At 40.5% G+C, this 22,070-nt stretch overlaps 2 protein-coding genes across 2 annotated transcripts; one reads left to right on the forward strand and one right to left on the reverse strand.

Annotated features, from left to right (window-relative positions):
* Positions 1-1,217: 1,217 nt before the first annotated feature.
* arl13a (ADP-ribosylation factor-like 13A) lies at positions 1,218-6,130 on the reverse strand. The gene is made up of 10 exons (XM_023402875.2): positions 6,056-6,130; positions 4,646-4,753; positions 3,980-4,050; positions 3,620-3,872; positions 3,384-3,489; positions 3,020-3,225; positions 2,791-2,899; positions 2,083-2,356; positions 1,878-1,994; positions 1,218-1,766 (listed from the first exon to the last, which is right to left on the reverse strand). Exons 1-10 carry the CDS (start codon positions 6,073-6,075, stop codon positions 1,711-1,713), a joined length of 1,320 nt encoding a protein of 439 aa, XP_023258643.1. The 5' UTR covers positions 6,076-6,130; the 3' UTR covers positions 1,218-1,710.
* Positions 6,131-10,329: 4,199 nt separating this feature from the next.
* On the forward strand, positions 10,330-21,859 carry xkrx (XK related X-linked). Its single transcript, XM_023402891.2, has 3 exons — positions 10,330-11,306; positions 18,814-19,073; positions 20,015-21,859. The coding sequence occupies exons 1-3, from the start codon at positions 10,951-10,953 to the stop codon at positions 20,875-20,877; spliced, it is 1,479 nt and encodes a 492-aa protein (XP_023258659.1). The 5' UTR covers positions 10,330-10,950; the 3' UTR covers positions 20,878-21,859.
* Positions 21,860-22,070: the final 211 nt, after the last annotated feature.

Consider the following 22,070-nt stretch of genomic DNA (forward strand, 5'->3'; position numbering starts at 1 on the left):
GCGGGAACAGCCAGGCGAAGACAGCATAACCCCAGGGGCCCCAGCAGCTAGAGGCACACTTTGTTAAATTAGTTTGGTAGTAAAGCATATCAACTGGTCTGCAGTGGTGGTAGAAGTAAAAAGACACTTAGCTTCAATAAAAGCACTACAACTCCAAAAATACTCATGAAATAATAAGTGTTACTTAGGTATCATAGTATGTTAGGAAAATGTAAAGTCTTAAAAGTAAAGGTTCTCAATGCAGGAAAATACCCATACATACTCCAACAAAGAAAAACTGTAAAAGAAAAAAAGCAGCTCATTTTTGCCTCCATGTCCCCAAGCACGATGATTTGGGGAAATGAGGACAAGTTTTTCTTATGTCTGCAAAGAAAAAATAAAATCAGATAGATTTTGTTCCCAACTGCCCATATGTCTCAAGGCAGCACAACAACAAAAATGGTTTGCAGTTTTGCACATTTCGGTAAACTCTCAGTAAAAACCAGAGCAGTGTACAGTGAAATAGAAGTATACAGTATTTAGAAGTATGAATGTAATGCATTTGATGGTCTTTACCCAGGTGGTGTTTGTCATCAATCTTCCCCTGGTAGGTCCCAGCTCATATCTTCTCATCCTATTTTTAGTTTTTAGTTACTATTTTTAATAGACTAACAAACCCTGAACAACAAGAGATGTCCTTTATTGCCTGACAGAAATCTGTTGTTTTCCTATGTTACGTTTTAAAAGGACACCCCCACCTACTTTACAATGAAAAATAAGGCCAGCAATTCACCAGTGAGTAATGGAGACACTAACAGCTTCAACAGAACTTCACCAAATCTCACTCAACAAACCACAAAATTATGTTTATCTTACTTAATTAAAAAATCTTTGTCATTGCTAAAGTCTAGGACAGTACAATCAATACAGAATGCCTCTGCCAAACCCAGAAGCTGCAGCAGTAAATACCCATCTTGGTAGGTACAGAGTTTTTCCATATAAATGAAATATTGTGGAAGATGGTGAAGATGACTCGAAGGCTGCCATGAAAGGGCTCAGATCTGACAGAATAGAACCCATCTTTCCTGAGTATAACTTCAGATAAACAATCTTGTTCTTCATCTGTTGTCTGTGTTAGATGTTTAAATCTAAATAACTTGTTGCACAAATATTTGTTTGCTGTTAACAATACCTGCTGCTGCTGTATGTATTGTATGTAAACACACAAGACATGCAAGTAGTGACAAAATGTTTATTATACAATTTCATAGATGTGATCATCACTTCAACAATGGTCCCTTGCTCAGTGCACTGATCATTGCTGGGAAATTGTTCAAATAATCATAAAAAAAAATTAGGTTCAAAATTCATGTTCCCCTTACAATTAAAACTGCATAGATTTATACAACTTAAACATTTTGGCCAAGCACACACATTTATTTTTAAATGTAACTGATTAAAATGTTATATTATTAATGTTATTTTTCTATGATTACATGTTTATGCAGACCTGTCCTTCACTACACTTTGGAATTTGTAATTTCACTCCAAAGGTTCAGGGATTAGGTCTGAAATGACCTGTCTATAGAAGTCTATAGAAAGTGATAAAGACATAGCCATCCCCTGGTGAGAAGAAGTGTTTGAGAGTTTGTGAAGTGATGTAGTGTGTTGTATACTACTGCTGTGGACCACATCCTCACACTCAGTTGGCAGGACACAACCAGGACTCTCTCACTGTCCCTGATCCTGACGTTCCCTCAGAGCCAGTATTGCTTTTCGGTAAAGATCTATCAGGAGACAGGGTCATCTTTTTAAACATGCGTCTGGATTTCATCATTTTTAGAGTCCAAAGTGTTACTGTATTTGATTGGTGGATGGAAGAAGTGGATGAGGCTCACCCAAGGTCGCAGAAAGGTCCACAGGTTGAGAGTAAGCTCCAGGCATCTCCTCTGTGTTGATCTTGTTCTTTCTTTTTACTTTCACAACTTTCTTCTTCTTCCTCTTTTCTCCTTTAGCTAGACATAAGAGAAAATAAATATTAGATTTCCATTCTTAAATAGCAAATGACCCAAAAAATATAGGCCATTCATAACTGTTTACAACCTTTTAGTGGCTTCTCCTCATTGTCCGGCGATTCTGGTATGTCCAGAGTCTCTTCTTTCACCTTTGGTTTGCTTTTCTTTTTGCCTTTTTTTGGTGGGATCAGGGCACTACTGGCTTTCTCTCTATGAGCATTGTTGTCTTGGTCTCCTTCATTACCGTCACCTTCCTCTTCCTCCTCCTGTTCTTTTGCCTCTTCTCCATTTTTGTCACCTTCCTTGTCCTTAACGGGCTTCTTCTTCTTCTTTGTCTTGAGCTTCTTTTTTAGTGTAGATTCCTGGGAAAAGACGTGAGTTTAACTCAACATTTATTTATTCATTTATTTAGTGTAACATTAATTTTATATCACATAATTGCAGGGGATTTTACAGTTATGACAATAAGCAGGTAGAGTGGGTGGGTAGAGCTCCAACAATTGATTAATTGGTACATCGATACAGAGTTAATCAGCAGCAGTTTTGATGAATGATCAGTCATCAAGAAAAATGCCAAAATTATCAAATGTGATTATTTGCTGGTTTTATCAATCCTCAACCATGGACACTTTTCTCTGTTCAAGAAAATAATCAATCCATAATGAAAATAATCATTAGTTTCAGCCCCAGTAAGGTGAATACATCTATACCAACAAGTCATGATAGTGGAACAATAATAACAGAAAGTCAGTGAACTGTGTACTCTGTAGAAAAGAATGCGAGATCTTTCCCTGACCTTCTGCAGCATGTTTCGAATGGGTTGCAGCTTTCCTTCACCCCGGCTCTTTTTCTCCTTGTCTTTGGGCCGATGAACCTGGCGAAGATCTGACTTGCTGGATCTCATTCTGAGACGAAAGGACATTTAACATAAAAGGTCAGTGTGTAGCTCTATTTTTCTACAAACAATCATGTTGACCTGCACAGCATTTGAGCTATAATTCTCTGAATATGGAGGCTTTTCTTACCGTTCCACCTTGGATTTTTTGCGAATTTTCTCTGTTTTCCCATTCTTCTCCCTCTCTCTTGGCTCCAGAGGCTTCTTGCTGTCCTGGCCTATACGAGTACACAGCTCAGGATAATCCAGACAAACAGCGCGTAGCAGCCAGCGAAGACCTCGTAGAGTCTTTCTGTCCGACCAGCGTCGCAGGTCCATTAAGGCTGAACAAGGCTCCTGAGAGGGAAAGGAGAAATGAGAGTTTGTCTGCCTGCATATCTGCAGTTCTGTGCTTCTCTGGCAGGAGGTTTGTCTGCCTTATATAATCTAGTCTAAGTATCTGCAAGAGGTTTATTTTTGTTCAGTTTGCATTATAATTTTAGAGAAGTACTTACAATATGGCACAGAGAGCGGCTCTGGTTGACTAGCTTCTCAAGAGACAGAATCTCAATCAGCTCACTTCCCAGCAAAGCGTTCATTTTGTCCTGTTTGTTTGCCAATCTGAAACCGAAAAAGTTTCAGCACAGATCTGAGTGATTTACTGTTATTACTGTGATTTTCCTCATCAGCCACCAGAGGGCACTGTTTGCATGATGTCAGATCACATTTAAAAAAAGTTGAATATATTTACACTAATATTGGTTTTCCTGCCACTCTCGGTTGTTTCAGCAGGTCAGCCAGGACGTCCTTGACCTCCCTTATCCTCTGTCGGTCACTGGAGTCCACCACAAAGATGATCCCATGGGCTTCTCCGTAGAGGTCCCTCCAGCCTCCTCTTGACTCTGCCGATCCTCCCACATCCAACAGGGTGACCAGGTAGTTCTCCACTCTCAGCTCATTTCGTACACAGCCTTGGGTGGGTCCTGCTTCCACGCCATGGGGGACTGAAGAAGACATGCATGAAATTACAGGTTAACTATTTTTAATATTTTTATTATACGCTGGTAAATTAGTTGTCAAGAAATACTGTGGAAAAATACTGTTGAATTACCTCTTAACAGCCCTCTGATAGAGGATGTTTTTCCTGCTTTGTCAAGACCAACCACAAGAATGGTCACTTTCCTGTAGAGAAGTATATACAGGACAGAACTTGAGTTGAAGAAGCAACAAATAGCTTTATACTCAATGACCAATTTATTGGGTACACCTGTACAATCTAATGCAAACAAATTCAACTGCCATACAATAACAAACATACAACAGAATTTATACAATTCTAATGATTTCAGGAAAAACTGAACATCATGTGCTCCATAAAATCATGTGCTTCCCAGGAAAAGGATTGCATTTCATTGTAAAGGTGTACTTAATAAATTGGTCACTGTGTGTAAATGACAGCTGCAAATTTTAGCATTAACCCGAAATCATGTCAGGTGGCATCAGTGAACTGCACATTACGTACAAATAAAGTAAGTAATTCCTAAATACCAAAGACAAAATAATTCTCTGAATTAATGTTAATTTCTTTGAGATTCACCCAACAACACCAGTATTTTATCTGGTAAAATATTGTAACACAACTTTTTAATGAAATGTTTCTTTATTGTTTTTGAAGACAGTTTTGCTTAATGCAGCACATGTATTGCTCAATGCATCCTTCTTTTAGACTTATGCATTTCAATCAGTATCTTTCAAGGTTTTCTTTTCTCATTTTTACCTGATGGGTTCTTGTATTTTGGAGACCCAGGTGCAGCAGTTGCTCATCAGGTTGAACATGTTTACTTGAGGTGAGCACAGAGGCCACCATCTTCTCTGGAACTGGTACCTGCAAACAGATTGTCACCCTTAGTATGACTCACTCATAGACACACATACACGCACACACTGGTGAGTCACCAGGGGCCATGGCCAGGTCCGGCACAAAGATGCTTTGTGTCTGTCTCCTGTGAGCTTAGGAGACTTTTACAGATGGTCAGACATCCAGGTGGTGCTTTGACTGCCAAGTCTCTCTCTCTATCTCCCTAGAATCTAAAATTAGCTGTAGTCTTGAATTCTTTGTCTTACTCTAATTTCAAATCTTATTTTCTACCGTTTTTGGATTAATAATAAATTAGAACCAAAAAAGAAAAAGAATTTCTCAGCAGTCAAAATCAAGGACCATAAAAATGTTGCCATAAATATTTCCCTGTTTTGACATTGCCTGTATAATATAATCTGTTGCTGTGTGAGCCCAGTAAAAGTTTTCTTCCATGTACAGGGAGCTATGAGTCGTCCTCTCAAGGCTTGTAACACACATGTAGCAGGTGTGTCTGAGGTAGACGGGCCATGCACTAGAAAAAACAGCAGATCTTTCAGTCCTTTGTCCAGTGCATCTGTTCAGGGTCTGTAATCTGCTAAAGCCAGTTTAGATTGGCTCGCTTTTACAGTGTGATTCACAAGCTGACCCATATTTATTATGGCTGTAGTTGTTATAGTGTAACTATGCTGCTATAGTGTAAGTAAGAGTTTGAGAAGAATGTTTTGAAATTGCAGCGTATTAGACATTCAGAGGAAGTAAAAAGAAAAAACTTTTCTGCAGTAATAGTGTTTACTAAGATGATTTGTTCCAAATCTTTTTTTGTAGTATTGGTCTATAGTTAGTAAATATACAAGATTAAATTGATGTTAGTGATCTCATAAAGTATAAATGAAATGAGAGACTGGAATATTAAGCACAAGGAATCCAGTAAACTTGTAAAAAGATTTAAAGTACAATCAAAATCCCAATAAGAATTAATAATGGCCATGAAAAACCTGTTGATTTAAATAGTTAATGGACAAAGTAATCATTAATGCCAATTTTACAACATTAATCATTATTATTATTAATAGAAGTAATACAATTTATAAATATATCTACAATAACTTCTAAAAAATACTACACATAATACCGTGCCAGTCTAAATACACACAAACAACAAGCGAATGGTACACATGGGTCTTACGATGCAATGAATCAGTGGATTTAAACAAAGCATTTTTAATTCAGTGGGCACTAAATGACTTGTGCCTGACACCACTTACTGACTAAATTATGTGTGCAAATTAAAACAAAAAAAAAACTATGAGAAATTCAAGGGGTACTTACAGAAGTATGTCTATGTCCATGCATTTGTCTGGGTGCTCGTCTCTACTAACATCTTGTACCCACCAGCTACGAAACTAATCAGGCTCACACTAAGCCTTTGGTCACCTCATGTGGGAGGTACCTGGGAAATGTTTTGGTATTTCAGCCAATCCCAGACCCCTCTGAGCCCATCGCTGACCCCATTGGATGGCGTGGTTCTTCTTTAATTAGACCAAAGCAAGGTGCACATATCCATACAGGAGAACTAAATGTGTCTTGTGGTGTGATCTGTGACGTTGGCGGTGATCTGCTTTTCCTGATGATGTCTGAAAGTGGCAGCAAACAGGGCAGATTTAGGCTGCACCACTTTAGCTACTCAGGGAGATAATAACATCATAACTATGATTATGGCCTGGGTGTCACACAACGTGTGTACGTGACATGAGTCTACAGGTATAATTGGAACTAAATACTATAGAACAATTTTTTCTTATGAGGTACATTTTAATTGGTTTAGATGTGACTTGGTGATTTAATAATTAACAAACAACCGCTGCCATAGTATTCAGTATTCAGGAAATGATTCTTTTTGACGCAGCCAAGCTTATATAGCACATTTTATACACAGACACATTTCAGAGTGCTCCAAATAAAAGATGATAATATAATATGAAAACTTTGTTTTTTAGCGATAACTATAATCATATGACAGTAAAAATAGTTCATTTTAAGGCACAGTAGTGCTCTACTTGAACTTTTCAATTAAGATTCAGATTCAACTCAGTTTCATTTAACCCAGTAAGAGCGATGATATGCAGCAGCTCTTCACCTCAGCACACACGAAATAGATGAAAGACGAAAGGATAAAGAACACTAACAAAACTATGGGCTTAAACATTAGATATGGAGCCAGGAATTGATACCTTAATAAATATCTAAAAATACACAGTAATAAGGCCATGCAAAATGACTTATGAGGAACTGAGAAGATGGAAAACAGGATAAAGGACCAGAGGTATATCAGAGGGATATTTTACTCTACCACTTATAGAGGATCAACAGGCTGTATTATGTAATGTTATTAATACAATAATTCACTACAACACATGTACTGTAGCATTAGCCACTAGATGGCCTTGTATTCACAGGATCTGTTTTCACTGCCAGAGGCTGCTGTACATCATACAGTCTCTGTAAATAATATAATGCCTCTATGTTCTAGTCCTTGATAGGCTGGGATGAATTTCCGCTTCATATAAATTTGAGTTTATTCATAGTCTATTCTGATGTTATTTATGTTTGTTTTGCCTCTATACGCATCTATCCAAATTAATTTTAATTCCATGCAGGAATGTTTACGTAGGAGAATCTGTAAAAAACAGAGACTGGACTGAGGAGCAGAGCGTCTACATCTGTAATGCAATTATACCTAAGAAAAATAAATGTCTAGTGACAGCAGTCAGAGAGCTGGAGCAGTGGTTTGTGTGCAGGCCTTATCTCATTATGTCATTAAACCAACATCCAATCAGGCTCTGTCCTCATCTGCTGAGTAGACTCATCCCAGACTCTGACCACAGCCCTGTGTCAGCTGACACCGACACACAGATACAAAACACCCCCACACATGAGCAAAAACAGCAGCAGCTGAGGACCACACCCCCATCTCCTCCTGTTCTCCACATTGCAAACATGTTTCAGCAAACCCCTGACTGCTGGTTTTGCAATCTCATTTTCAGTTTAGACTGCTTTAGAGTTAGATTAGAAGAAATAATCGATTCATCCTCTCTTTGCTTTGAACACTCTTTAAATGAATAGTTTGCTTCATTTGAGAAATCGGCTTGTTTACTTTCTTGCCAAGAGATACACGAGTAGAGCTACAGCAATCCATTAAACTGATTAGTTCATCAAGAGAAAAATAATTAATTAATAGTTAAAGTATTTTCTTATGCAAAAATGGAAAAAAAAGTATTTCTCTTTTCAGAACCTTAAATATGAAGATTTCCTGCTTTTCTCCATTTTATATCATATTATACTGAATTTCTTTGGGTTTTACTGTTGGGCAAAACAAACAAGACATTTGAACACATCATTATGAGAACTGGGATGGACACATTTTTCACTATTTTTTGATATTTTGAAGACTGAATGATTAATAGGTAATGACAGTAACCGTTAGTTCCATGAGAAGATTGATACCATGCTAAATGTGAAGCTGTAGCCAGTTAGCTTAGCATAAAGACTGGAAACACGGGGGAAACCGTTAGACTGACTCTGTCTAAACTAACAGTAACAAAAATCTACCTTCGAGCATCTTTACAGTTCACTTATTAAGATATTATTGTTTGTTTGATCCTTAGACAGCGCCAGCCTAGCTGTTTCCCTGTGCTCTCAGTCCTTATGCTAAGCTAGCCAGCTTTAGCTTCATATTCCTCATACAGACATTACAGTGGTATCTTATCTAATTCTTTGCACGAGAGCAAAAGCATTTTTCCCAAAATACTAACCCTAGTTCAAAACAAATTGAGGACAAAAATTTATTTCAGTCTTGTTGACAGCCACTGCACCCTTTCACTGACCCCACTGGCTGGTAACACAATGTACAGGGCATGCCTGATGCGCTGTAATAAGGTTTCTGTCTCCAGCCTCCCCATGTCTCCACAGAGCAGACAGCCTCTGCAGACTGAAGTCACTGACCCACGCCACTGCCTCACCAAACACATGCATTAGTAATGACAAGTCTTCGTAGGTTGTGTCGACCCCTTTCACAATGCCAAGCTCGTGTCACTGACTTAGATGAGATCTGATTAGACAGCGAGAGGTCAGGATGTTTTGGGATGAGCTGTGTTGAAACTGTACCATGTAGTGGAAAACTCCCTTTGTTGTTTTGTACATACATCTACCATAGTGGAAGTTAAATCTCTTTCAGAAATGGATTTTTCTTTTCTGGTAAAAATAGGACAGGGGTTATTTAAGGTGACAGTTCATGTTGACATCAACCTAAGCAAAACAGAGAACAGTTTTGAAGTGGAAATGTTTGATAAGCCACTGCAGATTGTCTCCTTCTCATGCGCCTTGCAAACAGACAATCCTTGTTTGCATAAGTAGCTGAACAAACATTGAACTGGTTCTTTTCACCTGGATCACAAAATGTTAATGTGTTCTAATGAGCACGCACCCTTTACAAATAGTATTATAATGAGGAAATGTCAGTGTAAAAAGTGAATGAGAAGAATGAGTGACGTTTCAATAGCTGATTTAGTGTGTGTATGTGTGTGTTGCCTGCACCTGTTCATGCAACGGCTTCACTCCCAGGCCTGCAGGTCACTACAACAAGGCCAAGTCCACCCTGCTGCTGGAAACTAAAAATGGAAGTGCAGAGAAACTGATCTCCTTATGCTCGCCCTCCACAGCACTTCAATTTGAATAGGACAAATACAGTATGTATTTGAACAACAGTGTATTTCCTCACTGTATATTCTCTAATTTCTCACTACATCAGTAGTAGTGAATTGGGCAAAAGTTGTCCAGAGAGGATGGTGGTGATGTTCCCCTCAATTCACAATAAGTCTGTCTTTTTCTGACTGACTATTGTGTTTATTTAAGATGGACTCAGAAGAGAGGCCTCTGAGATTTTTCAACTTTGACTCCTCTTCTTGCAGTAGTAGTAGTAGTAGTAGTAGTAGTAGTAGTAGTATAGTAGTAGTAGTAGTAGTTGTTGTTGTTGTTGTAGTAGTAGTAGGCTAGTAGTAGTAGTAGTAGTAGCAGTGAGCAAAGTCACAGTGACCTGAAAGATTCCACATGTAGGGCTGCTGAAAATAACCTGGCCTACACTTTACTAATACAACCAGAAGAACAACAGGTCCTGCAATTAATTGTGTAGCCTCCACTGGGCCCTCATTTCTTTCTGTTTATATGCACTTTGTATGAAGTTAATACATCAATACATTTTATTAGAAAACATTTTGAAAGCATCATCACTTTACTTTTAGTACCCCAACCTTTTCCACAGTATGTGTTATATTTATAGCCTTCTATGAGTATTTATTTCCAGAATAGCTACCGGCCCAAAATCTGTTCTTCCCGCCAACAATTTTCTTACTTTTCTGCATCCAGTGCTATTGCTATCTGCTTAACTTAACTTGTTTTATTTGATTAAAATTACGTGTTGATTTATTTCACAGATAGCCAACTTCTTTCAAAATTAACAAAAGCTCAAAAAACCTTTTACTTTTACAGCACCCGCCCTCATTTCCGGTGTCGCTGTGTGTTTCTGGCTGACTTGACGCAGCTGTGTCACTGACAGCGCATCAACGGATCGACCGCACGAGCTGCGAGCAGCAGCAACAGAATGCCGACAGGGAGACGGCTCGCGGTCAGACTCTACCGCTGGATGAACCCTCGGTGTGTTTCTCACACGGAGCAACAGTCGTACTCAAACTTCTGGCAACACGTAACTTCCGAGTCACGCCTGTGCTGAGTTTTTGTTATGAACTGACTGGAGTGACAGGGCTGAACTTTCCCGTTTTCTACAACACTGACAGTGCAACAACAGAGCCGGGATCGCTGCGCGCGGGCGGACAGTAACGGTAGTTTCCACTGGATTTAAACGGGCCACACAGGCTCGTATCGCCACGTACGACGACGATATACCAGACAATAAAAGAGAGCCCGTGGGCGTGAGAGGCTGCCTGTAGTGGAGCAGTGGCGTGGCCGAGTAGTGAAGTAGAATACAATGGTAAACCAGCAATGATCAACTTGGTGGAAAGTTGGGAGAGACGGCGCATCAAAGGGAGTAATTACTAAAAGTGATGTTTTGGAGACGCAGTACGGCGAGACAAGCTCACGTCAACCTCCTGTAGCAACGTCGGAACTGTTTCACGCAGCAGTTCAGCTTTCAAGTCAAACTTAATAATATCATGTGTGAAGTGGTTATGGAAGAGCAGGAGCGGGAGATCTCGGACATAGACCCGCAGGAGTACTCCTCGGTGGCGGAGAACGGGGTCATGCTGGTGGTCAATCACAGCCGGGCCCCTGCTCCCTTCAGCGTCGTCCTGGCCACCGTGCTCTACTGCGCTGAGTTTGTCACCGCCGCCGTGCTCAGCAGCATGTACCACAAAACCGACGATGTCATCTGGATGGCCTTCACCATCGTCTTCATGCTGCTGCCAGCTGTGCTCATTCAGCTAGCGCTCACGTTCATTCACAGAGACCTGGGTCGGGACCGGCCTCTGGTCCTCTTCCTGCACCTGCTGCTGCTCGGCCCCGTCATCAGGTAGGTGGGGGTCAGGTGGTGCAACACAAAGGCATGGTCATGGTTTGCATGTCAAATGACCATTTACTACAGTGGCACTTTGCATTACTGATGGTGATTTTCCAGATTCTCCTTAGATATTTTAATGTATTTACCAGCAGTTTGTGGCTTTGATTTGCAGCAGAGGTGGAAGAAGTTGTCAGATCTCTTGCTTGAGTAAAAGTAGTAATACCACACTACTCAGACTGAATCAATGATGTTGAGATCAGGGCCCCTTGTTCTTCTTGTCTCTGAAAATAGTTCTTCATAACTCTGGCTGTGTGTGTGTGTGTGTGTGTGTGTGTGTGGGGGGGGTGTGGTTATGCTGCACAATGAATTTGGGACCATTACAACACCACTCTGATGGTGCTGTGTGATGGATAAGGATCTAAACAAGTGCCTATAACGTTTTCAGACTGCTGTATATCACACAATTAGAGTACAGTTATTGATGCATTAATGTGCACATCCCTTTTAATGTTGCAGCTTTGAGTACTGTAGGCCCTATGCACTGCTGGAGGTGCTTCAGTGGTTACCACGTCATAACAAAAAGGTTCTCAGTTTCGAAGTTTGCATGTTCTCACTGAGTCTGTTAGGTTAAATGGCGAGTCTAAATTGCCCGTAGATAGATAAATGTAGTGAAGTCTCTCTATATGTTAGCCCTGTAATAGTCAGGCTACCTTTCCAGGGTGTACGCTTGCCCAGTGTCAGCTGGGATTGGCTCCGGCCCACCCGACACCCCTTAAAGAATAAGTGGTATCTAATGGATGGATGGATGTATGGATGATGGATGCATAAATGTAGTGAGGTAAAAAGCACACTGTTTGCCTCTGAATTGTAGTGGAGTATAAGTAGAAATATAAAAAAAACTGAAATACTCAAGTCCAAATACCTCAAAACTTAGTTAAGTATAGTACTTTAAATGTATTTACTTTCCAAAACTGTTCATTTGTAGTAAATGTCCTAAAACCATGCAAAAACACAGTTACCAGTTTATTTAAAAGCACAGAAGAATCATATCTCTCCAAACGGACTGATTTGAATTTTTGACATTTGTCCCTATAGATATTTACTATTCATGTACTGTATCTCATTCTCATTATTCTTATTGGACATGCAGGCTCCACTTTCACATTTACAGTGCAGAGAAGTTAATGGGAATTGGCATCTGCTTGAACAAATTGGCAGTCTGTGTTGCATGCATAAAAGCACTACAGTGATCTCTGAGATCTAACGTGATGCTGCAATATATGGATTAGAGCAGAGCGTCACCATTTAGATGATTCACCTATGAGCTGGAAACCATTTTGATAACTGTAGTCATTTTTCAAGCAAAAATTCCAAACCTTCAGTGGTTCCAGCTTCTCAGGTGTTGTATTTGATGCTTCTGTGGGTCTTACATGATAGTAAACTGAATATCTTTGGGTTTGGTTTAGGATTTTAGGATATCACTTTGAGCCGTGGAAAAATATAATGAGAATTTTCACTATTTTCTGTTTTATTTGAGGCAAAGCAATTAACTGAGAATGGGATTGACAGATTGGTTGATAATCAAATCCTTATCTGTAGTCTTGCATCTTATTGATTCATTCTTATTCTATCCCTCACGCAACTTTCATTTTCTGTTTACAGTGCAGCACAGTTACTGGGATACAGACTGAAAATCTCTGAGTGTTTAAAAGCACTACACTGACCTTGAGAGCTAACATGGTGCTACAGTAGTTTGTCATTATTTTTTTTTTAAAAAAAAAAAGAAAGAAAAAGAAAAGAAAAAGCCAAATTTTACCTGATTCCACTCTCTAAAATGAACATTTGGAGGTTTTTGACATTTGATCTGACAAATCAAGACATTTGAAAGCATCAGCTTCAGCCCAACAAAATTGTGATGGATGTTTTTTCTCTATTTTTTCATGATGATTTTAGCACTGAATGAGAGTTTCAGATTGGCCAGTTATTAACCGAATCACACTCCATGTGGAAAGCCTTTTCACTGTGTAGAAGAGGATGGATGATTGATTGTAACAAACCCCCACATCATCAGAAGTGTATAATAGATCTAGATTTCAAAAGAGACAGCTATTCCTGTAATATTCCTGCTTTTAATTTGAAGTCTCCTCGAAGATGTGGTCACATCCTCTGGATCACAGTTGAATCCCCCTGCAGTCTAGACTCTAAAACCAGTCTGTCAAATGACACTGCAGAGCTGGCATCCACCCTAGTAACACATCCTTCACAATTATGGCATGTACGCCACTCCGTTGTTATGACCTCATCTGAGGATAATGGCACCCAAAGGCCTTAGTGCTGCAGACCAGTGAGGCGCGGCTGGAACAGGAGGAGTGAGGTCAAAAGAGGTTGTAGGTGTTTCTGGAAAGGCTTATAGAAATAACAAAGCTGGATTTATTCCTGGGAATGCAAATCAGAAAATTTAAGAAAAAGTAGAAAATTAGTGTAGGTCTCAAAAAGACAAGTCTGCATGGTCTATTTCAGGGAGGTGTTTGTTTGAATACTGCCAGCTTGCTCCTCAGCGTAGGTTGCTCTCAGCTGATAGACCTGTTTGGTGAAGCGTGACTCATGTAGGAAGCCATAGGCGTAGACTCCTGCTTCAGACCTCTGAAATTCAAATCTACACTTGATACTTTCTCTCTGAACTTTGATTTGTCAACAGCCCGCCCTGAGGTGCTGCTCTGAATTTACAGTCACAGTGGCAGAGTTACCTGAAGGGTGTGTTGTTTTACAAGGAAAGAAACTCAGCCTTGGCTTCAGGTGCAGGTTTCTTGCAGGACAAAGTATTGCTAAAAGGCTCAAACGATTTGTGGCTCAGCTTAAAATATAACAGTTGAATATATTTAAAAAACTGCTGTCAGAAATAGAAATAAAGATATAGATAAAAAGACATAAATAATGATCTATGAGAGCTACAGAGGAAGCACAGGCCCCCTTTGTGATTCCTTTCAAAGGACAGGAAATGATCTTATCTTCATCTTTATGAGCAGTGAATCAAAACAGATAAAAGTCATTGTCTTCTCACAACTCAAGGCTCATGTGTGTCATTCCTGCTTTACCTGCAGTGATAACTGTCAGTAGAACTGAAACAACTACTACTATTACTATTAAACCACTGCATCCCTCCTGGGACATAGGCCTTCAACAAATGTTCTCCAAGTATCCTGGTTCTGAGCCGACCTCTCCAGCTGTCCCCAGGTGTGGCCCTCCCTCGTGTCATCCACATTCACGTCTCGGCACCATGTTTTTCATGGTTGGACTCACTCTCTTTTCCCGTGGCAGCTCCACTTGAGAGATTAGCTTATGATGTTTGAAGCAGGTTTATGGAGTGTATGTCCTGTCCATCTCCAGCGCTGTTTTAGAATCTCTTCTTCTGTTTGCCTGATGCTTAGTTAACACGCTACATGTGTTGTTTTGACTCAAAGCAAAAGCGCCAAAACAACGCATGTAGACTGTTAACTTGTGAGCTGGACCACTCCACAGATTCGAAGTTCCCACTATAACTGGACCAAGGTCATGGTATCGGGGTTAAGCCACAGGTGGGCTATATAATTATTTATTAGGCTATATTATTACTATTAGAGATAGAGCCAAACAAAGGAGTCAGGTAGAGCCCCTGCAGCTCTGAGGTCTAGTGTTGCCTGAAAGCAAAATCATCCTTTCAGTTTGTATATAGTTTTCCATGTCAGTGTGTGGTCTATAGCTTAGCACAGTTTGGATGAGAGGAACTTGCAGTGGAGGCGAGGTCAGAAGATGAAGACATCAGAGGCTGTGTCCATCAAACTGCGAAAAGTAAAAATTTGGACTCTAGTTAAAGATAAAAGTAAAAGTCCTTCACTTTTATTCTACTGACAAACTTAAGATTAAAGACTATTTATCCCTTGGCTCTTAATTTTGTATGTTCTTACAGAATAATCACTGAATAGATTATGAGGGTTTTTTTTTAGGTATGCACATATGACAGATGTTGGGTCAATCCATATCTCTTATTGATTATTCCTTCTCTATGTGATTAAGTTGCTCTTAAAAGTGCCTTTTACATTTTGCTGTAACCAGGAAGAAGTCATTTATTAAACGTCTTATTTTTCGCAGTCAGTGAAGAACTGTTTTGCTCTTAATTTGGCATTTGAAAGTTTAAGTGTAATTATTATCAAGCGACTTACTCCTGTAACATTTTAGAGCAACTTTTCTACTGATCTGATGATGAATAATCGCATTCATGCTCAATCTCCTGCCCCAATGTTCATTCTTTAAAATAAAAGCCTCTGATAAGTAATTCTATATTTTGATTAATTTTGAAAAACTTTCATTCTGTTCGGTGTAATCCTTAATATCCAGTATCCAGTAGCATGAAATAAAAGGCAAACTAAACTGGAGCAGCGAGGAAGCTGTTGGGAGACTACGTACATCAGATGAATAAATCTAATGAGGAGTGCAGCACACTGAGGAGTGCAGACACATAGTAGAAGTGACGACAAACTAAATCCAGCTTTGATTTTTTTTCCCAATGCTGACAAATGGAAGAAAAAGAATCTAATCTAATCAAACACAAGTATGCTAAAATGGCCTATTTCCGAAGTATATTTTTATATTGCTTCAGTTAATGTATCAGTGATATTTTTTACACTCTGCCCAGAACATGTGCTTCCTGTTTCTGTACCGCAGCCATCTCAGATCTACTCTTCAGATCTCTGGAGCTTTCTTACCCTTCAGAGCATTTTTAAGTCGAGAGAAGTCTGATGAAGTATGAGTTGAATAGCTTTGAAGTCCACAGGTTTGCTTCAGTTTGTTAAAGGAGCCTGGATGCAGCAAGCGAAAAAAAAAAAAAAATACAAAATGCCAACCAAGGATTGACCTGCTGAAAAATGTGAGCACCTAAAACCAAAAGCAGCTGCATCTGTCAGCCCCGCACACTGGTTTATGATCCTGCACACGTCTCCCTCCACCTAACAAAGCTTTGCTCAGGCCAGTGATTTAAAGCAGCCATGACAATGAAACAGCTTTTAATATAATGAGCCTATGCCATAATATTTGCCGCGTCATCTTTGTGCAGTCATCATCTGTCACACTGAGCTGTAATGTGTCTGATGCATGCTTTTAATGCAGCCAAGTAGATTGTTAGGAGACTACAGTTAATTTTGTTCTGTTCTGTTGCTCTGGTTTGTTTCCAGCTCATCTTATTCTGTGCAGCGCTGCTGTAAACAAATCACCTCTGCTCCCTCTCGGCTCAGATGGGAGTTTTCCTGTGTGACTTAGGGATGGTGTAATTGCTGATCCTGTCGCTCCACAGCCAAACATCCTATGTCTGCGATCAAAAGGGAAACTTTTACTCATATTTAAAAAAGAAAATTTTTTAAGAGCTTTTGTTTTAGTTGTGTGTTGTGTTTTCAGTTGGAGTCTACCAAAAGAAAATGTGAAAGGCAGTCAATGTGGAAACATGAAAGGGGGTGGGGGGTGGCAGGGTTATCTGGTGCAGGGTGGACCTTGTCTTGACTTGTCTCTTTAAGTACAAGATCCTGCTCCCAAAGCAGGGACAGAAACTATATAATTACTCTGTCAGCTTGGACCGGTCTTGGCACGCAGAGGTTCTTGTTTTCTGTTTTCTTAACTCTCCGCAGTCTGATGAGGCCGTGTTGGAGAGCGTGATGAGCCTCATGTGGTAATCCCAAGAGACCAAAACAGGATGATCTTGCTAAAGAGCTGTCGAAAGAATTTCCTGAATGCCCTGCTGCCTTTAAATCGGGGGAATATCAGCATTTGAGTTGTGACAGGAGTTAAAGACAAGTTCTTCTTGGGTCACGTTTGTGTCACCGTACTGTTGTAACATCACACTGAGGAAACAGATAACAAGTATAGACTGCAAATACAGAGCAGCAGCCCCTCGTGTTTCCCTTCATGGAAGTGAGCATATTGATTCTCTTGGCTAATGCATTCACCAGTCTTGCTGTTTTCTTTTTCTCCCCTAAGTGAAATTCAGTCTGCCTCTCAGTTGCTTTACAGAATCCTAAGTGCATACTGGCTCCAGTTCAGCACCCTCATACTTCGTCCTCAGCCCATTGTGCTGCCAGATTTCCAGGGAAAGATCTCAGTAAATTTTTGACTTCTGTTACTCCATTGTAAACCTTTGTGCTGCCCTCATGTGCCTGTGACTATCAGTCTGGGAATGAATACACTGTAAGTGTGTGTGTGTGTGTGTGTGTGTGTGTGTGTGTGTGTGTGTGTGTGTGTGTGTGTATGTGTGTATGTGTGTGTGCGTGTTTGTGTAGAGATAAGAGCCTGTTTGCAAATAATGACAAGATTTCCATTGCCACCCTCTAAATATTTGAGCCAAACACAGTTCAGGGACCAGTGTGGAAGCACGGCCCTGTGAGTCAGAACTACAGTAAGTAGCAGCTGAAGCAACAGTGTGTGAAACTGCCTGACTGCTGACTCTGCAGGGTCAGGCATAGCACATACTTGAACCCTGCAGTTACAAAGTACATTCATTTGGGATTCCAGAGCGTCTATGTTAAATGTCCAAAGTTGGAGGTTTTGGAGAGAAAAGATAACATTCCAGCACAGTGATGTGAGATTTAGTGCAGCAGGGGGAATCCTCAGAGGGCTGGGTTTGTGTGCAGATGTGCAGCGCTTTGAGTTTCAGGTCACGCATTATTCAGGGATTATAATGGCTGACATTTTGTTGTTGGCAGGTGCAAACCTTGCACTTCCAGTTTAGTCAGTTTCCTTGTTGCAGCTTGATTTGGTTGGTAATATTTTGATTATTTGGTTCTGAAATTATTTGAATAACTATCCTCCATTACTGTTGAGTTTTAACTGTAGAAACAATTCAATTTGCCATAAATCCCCAATATTTGTATAAGATTGAAACACTTTCCTCTTTGTGGTTCTTGAACAGAACCTTTTTTCAACTGTGAAACTGGAAAAACATGTTTCCATCCTGTGTGAATAGTGTGGGTTTTCCCCCCTGCGACTGAACACAGAGAGCATTTACCTTGCAAACGTTAAAAAGAACCACACCCAGAGATTTTCACTTCATCCATTCAGGTCATAGGAAACCGTGATTTCTTTCTTCTGACTGCCCTCTGGTGGAGCCTCATTACTGTGCTTGTGTTTGTGTAGTTGTAATTACAAAGACAAGTCTGTTTATGTTGGATTCCTCACATGAGAAAAGCTTTCTTAGATTAATGTTGTGTCTAAGAAAAATAATCCAAAACGTCATTTTAAATTCCTAGACTGAAAACAAGCTCCAACAACAAACTGCTGATATTCTACACCTGATACTTTGCTTTATTCTACTTTGTTTGCTCTGTCGACTATAATGTTTTTGCATATTCACTTTGATTTATGATTATATGTTGATGTTCAAAACAAGACCCTAATGTCCCAGTGTGGTGTCCTGTAACTTTAACATAACATTGCACTGCCCTCTGTTGGTGTGAAAATATTCCTCCACTCTCGCCTCACTCTGCTCTCACCTCCTCAGGTGTTTCGATGCTCTGGTGGTCTATTTCAAGGCGGGTAAAAAGGAGGAGCCGTATGTCACCATCTCCAGGAAGATCAGTCTGAAGAAGGGACAGAAGACCCCCATGGAGTTGGAGATTGGCCAGTCGGAGCGCAACCTGGCCACTCACAGGAACGCCTTCAAACGCACCGCAGTCATTCAGGCTTTTCTGGGCTCCACGCCTCAGCTGACGCTCCAGCTCTACGCCACCATCCAGGAGAAATATTTCCTCCCTGTGAGATGTAAGAATGATCGATAGGTTAATGCTGCTGTTCCATTATATTTGTATCTTAAAAAATCACCACTTCACTGTGTTTATATTCTTGGCATGGGTAAAATACAAAATTAATTAAAAGATTAAATTCTGTGAGGTTAGCAGCTCTTAAAGACAGTGACTCATCATTTTGAGTGAACACTGTACAAATAAAATTAAATGTCACAGCCAGTTTTATAGTGTATGTAAATGCAGTTAAGTAAGTGTAAGATTATAACTTCATAAAACTCATAATAACTCTTTTCTTTTCAGTATTTCTCTTCACAAGTATCAAGAAGGCAGTGTCTGTCGAGTTGTATTTTGTTTTTGAAGATATCAGATAAAACTGAGATTGAGATCTGTGGAAGAGAGCTGTCATGTCAAACTGAAACACTAGGAAAAGTCGATGGATGCAGCATAGGATAGCCAGGAGGAGCTTATACTGTCTAGATGCATGAAGATATTTTTTCATAATTACTTTTCCTTACTAAGTTTTTACATTTCATTGTCTTGAACTGAATTATGAGAAAAAAAATTTTTACTTTAAAAGGAGTTTTCTAACTCAAGCTCCTTAAAGTGAGTGTGTGTAACTTTTGAAAGAGAAAATAACACGTTTCCTCTTAGAAATAAAAAATAATTGATAAGCATTAAAACACATTTGCTCAATTCAGTTTTGCTGCTACAGTCTTACTGGTGTCTTATGTTAGTAAACTTTACATGGATATTGTATATAGGAGATCAGACCTCAGGTCACTGACTTCCTGTGGGACTGTTCCTCTGTTTTAGTGCTCACCTGCTCTAACCTGTAACTTATGGCCACTGTTCAGGAGAAGTTACAAATTTACAAACTTTAGACATTATTTAAAGTGCAGTGATGTGCTGCTTTTAATATAATGAAGGTTAACAGGTGACCTGTGTCTGTTTTCACAGTGGCTTTGATGGTCATCACCCTGATCTCCATCATATATGGCGCTCTGGTCTGCAGCGTTCTGGCCATCCAGATCAGATACGATGACTACAAGGTACGGCTGCGTCCTTTAGCCTACCTGTGCATGATCATGTGGAGAGGTTTGGAGATCGCCACCCGGATCACCGCTCTGGTTCTCTTCAGCACAGCGCTCACACACTGGGTGATCCTCGTCGGCATGGCTAACCTGCTCTTTTTCTTCTTCCTCCCCTGGGCTGAGTTCTGGGCCAAGAAAGGCTCGCTGACTGAGAACGTGGAGAAAAACTTCTCTAAGCTGGGCACCACGGTGGTGCTGTGTATGTTCACACTGCTCTACGCCTGCATCAACGTTTTCTGCTGGTCGGCGGTGCAGCTAGACCTCTCCCATCGGGAGCTCATCGAGAGGAAACAGCGCTGGGACCACCTGGCCATCTACTACTGCGGACGCTTTGTTGAGAACTTCCTCCTCATCACACTCTGGTACTTTTTCAAGTCGGACTTCTATGAATACGTGTGCGCCCCGCTGCTGTGTGTCCAGCTGCTGGTCTGCTACAGCCTGGCCGTGCTCTTCATGCTGCTCTTCTACCAGTTCTGCCACCCCTGCAGACGCCTCTTCAAGTACAACGTCCATGACTGCCTTCACTGCGTCTGCTGTCGTAAAGGGACTGGGGGAGGAAGGGGGAGGCAAGGGAGGCCGCCGACCTCGTACTCCACTGCTGCCACCATGGTGCTAGCACCAGAGGAGCCGCTGGAGCTCCTGGACTCCCAAAACTCTCATTACCCCAACAGCAGTCAGCTGGGTGAGCGAGAGACCGCTATTGTTGACGACATAATGGAAGCAGCCTGAGAGCGGCTTTCTATGGAATTACAAAAAACTCAAGCTCTCTAATGTAGAAATGCATCGTGGGACTAGTGAGGCATGATGCTGGTTCTGCAGGGTGCCCAGAAACCAGATGATTTTATGTTTGTGAGTAAATGAGGTGATGTGTTAGAGAACAAACATTTGCCCCTTTTCTCTCAAGTGCACTGAACTTCACGTGAGAGGGATTCAGGTTAAATCCTGATGTCCTCATTCAGGATGGTTACGTACACTTAGGGCAACACGAGGCCCCGGTGTGCCAAAGAATGTAGCATGTTGAGAAATGCAGCGATGCACAAAGGCCGCCTTGAGAGAGCAGCAGTGGGTCAGGTACAGGACTGAGCCAGGTGTGTGGGAAATGTGCCAAGTGCGTCTGAAGTGCCCGAAAAGACTGACGACTTACCGGGACAACCTCAGTTTACTTCCTCTCATGGTTTTCACACTATGAAAGCCCCCGCCCCCCCCCCTCCCTTTTGCACACTTCTGCATCTGCACTACATAGACTTAAAAAACAAACACAGAGCAGGAGGTCAAGAAAAGGTAAGAAGAAGAATTTATCTTCCTCATACCCAACTGCATAAACCTGCTGTGATGAATGATGCCTTGTGTTGTTCACTATCCAGACTGGTTGCCTTGATTTAAAATAAATAAATAGATAAAAAAAAGATTTAAAAAAACTGTTTTTAGTTTTACAAAAACACGTGAAAAAAGTCAGTGAAAATATTCTGTTGAAAGACTTACAAAACCTTTAGGGACTTTCAGGTGTGTATCCTTAAAAAAAACAATAAACCTACATTTGATGATGCATTAACAACAGTAGTTACACTGAATGAGCTTCTGTTTTATTTTTGTGCTTTCACGTTCTGCTTATTTTTTATGTTTTATCTCGTAATGTTTTGTCACAGTTGGTTCAGTGCCTTGACTGCTGCTGTATTACTTGAAACTTAAATAAAATAATCTGATGACTAAACATGTATTCCTGCCTTCCCTTATTCGTGAATAAGAAAACATGACTACACTACATTACAGAAACAATAAAACTTTGTATAACCTACTTGTGACGTCACCAGCAGAGGAAAATTTCCTCCATGTTGCAACAGATACTTCCTCATTCCTGACGTTCACACATTTTTTTTCTACCAGTCTCAGTTTGTCCAGCAGAGGAATGTGGTTATTCAGCT

This window comes from Seriola lalandi, unplaced genomic scaffold (assembly GCF_002814215.2).
Source record: "Seriola lalandi dorsalis isolate HSWRI2012SDOR001 ecotype SW California unplaced genomic scaffold, Sedor1 jcf7180002054041, whole genome shotgun sequence".
Lineage (NCBI taxonomy): Eukaryota > Metazoa > Chordata > Actinopteri > Carangiformes > Carangidae > Seriola > Seriola lalandi.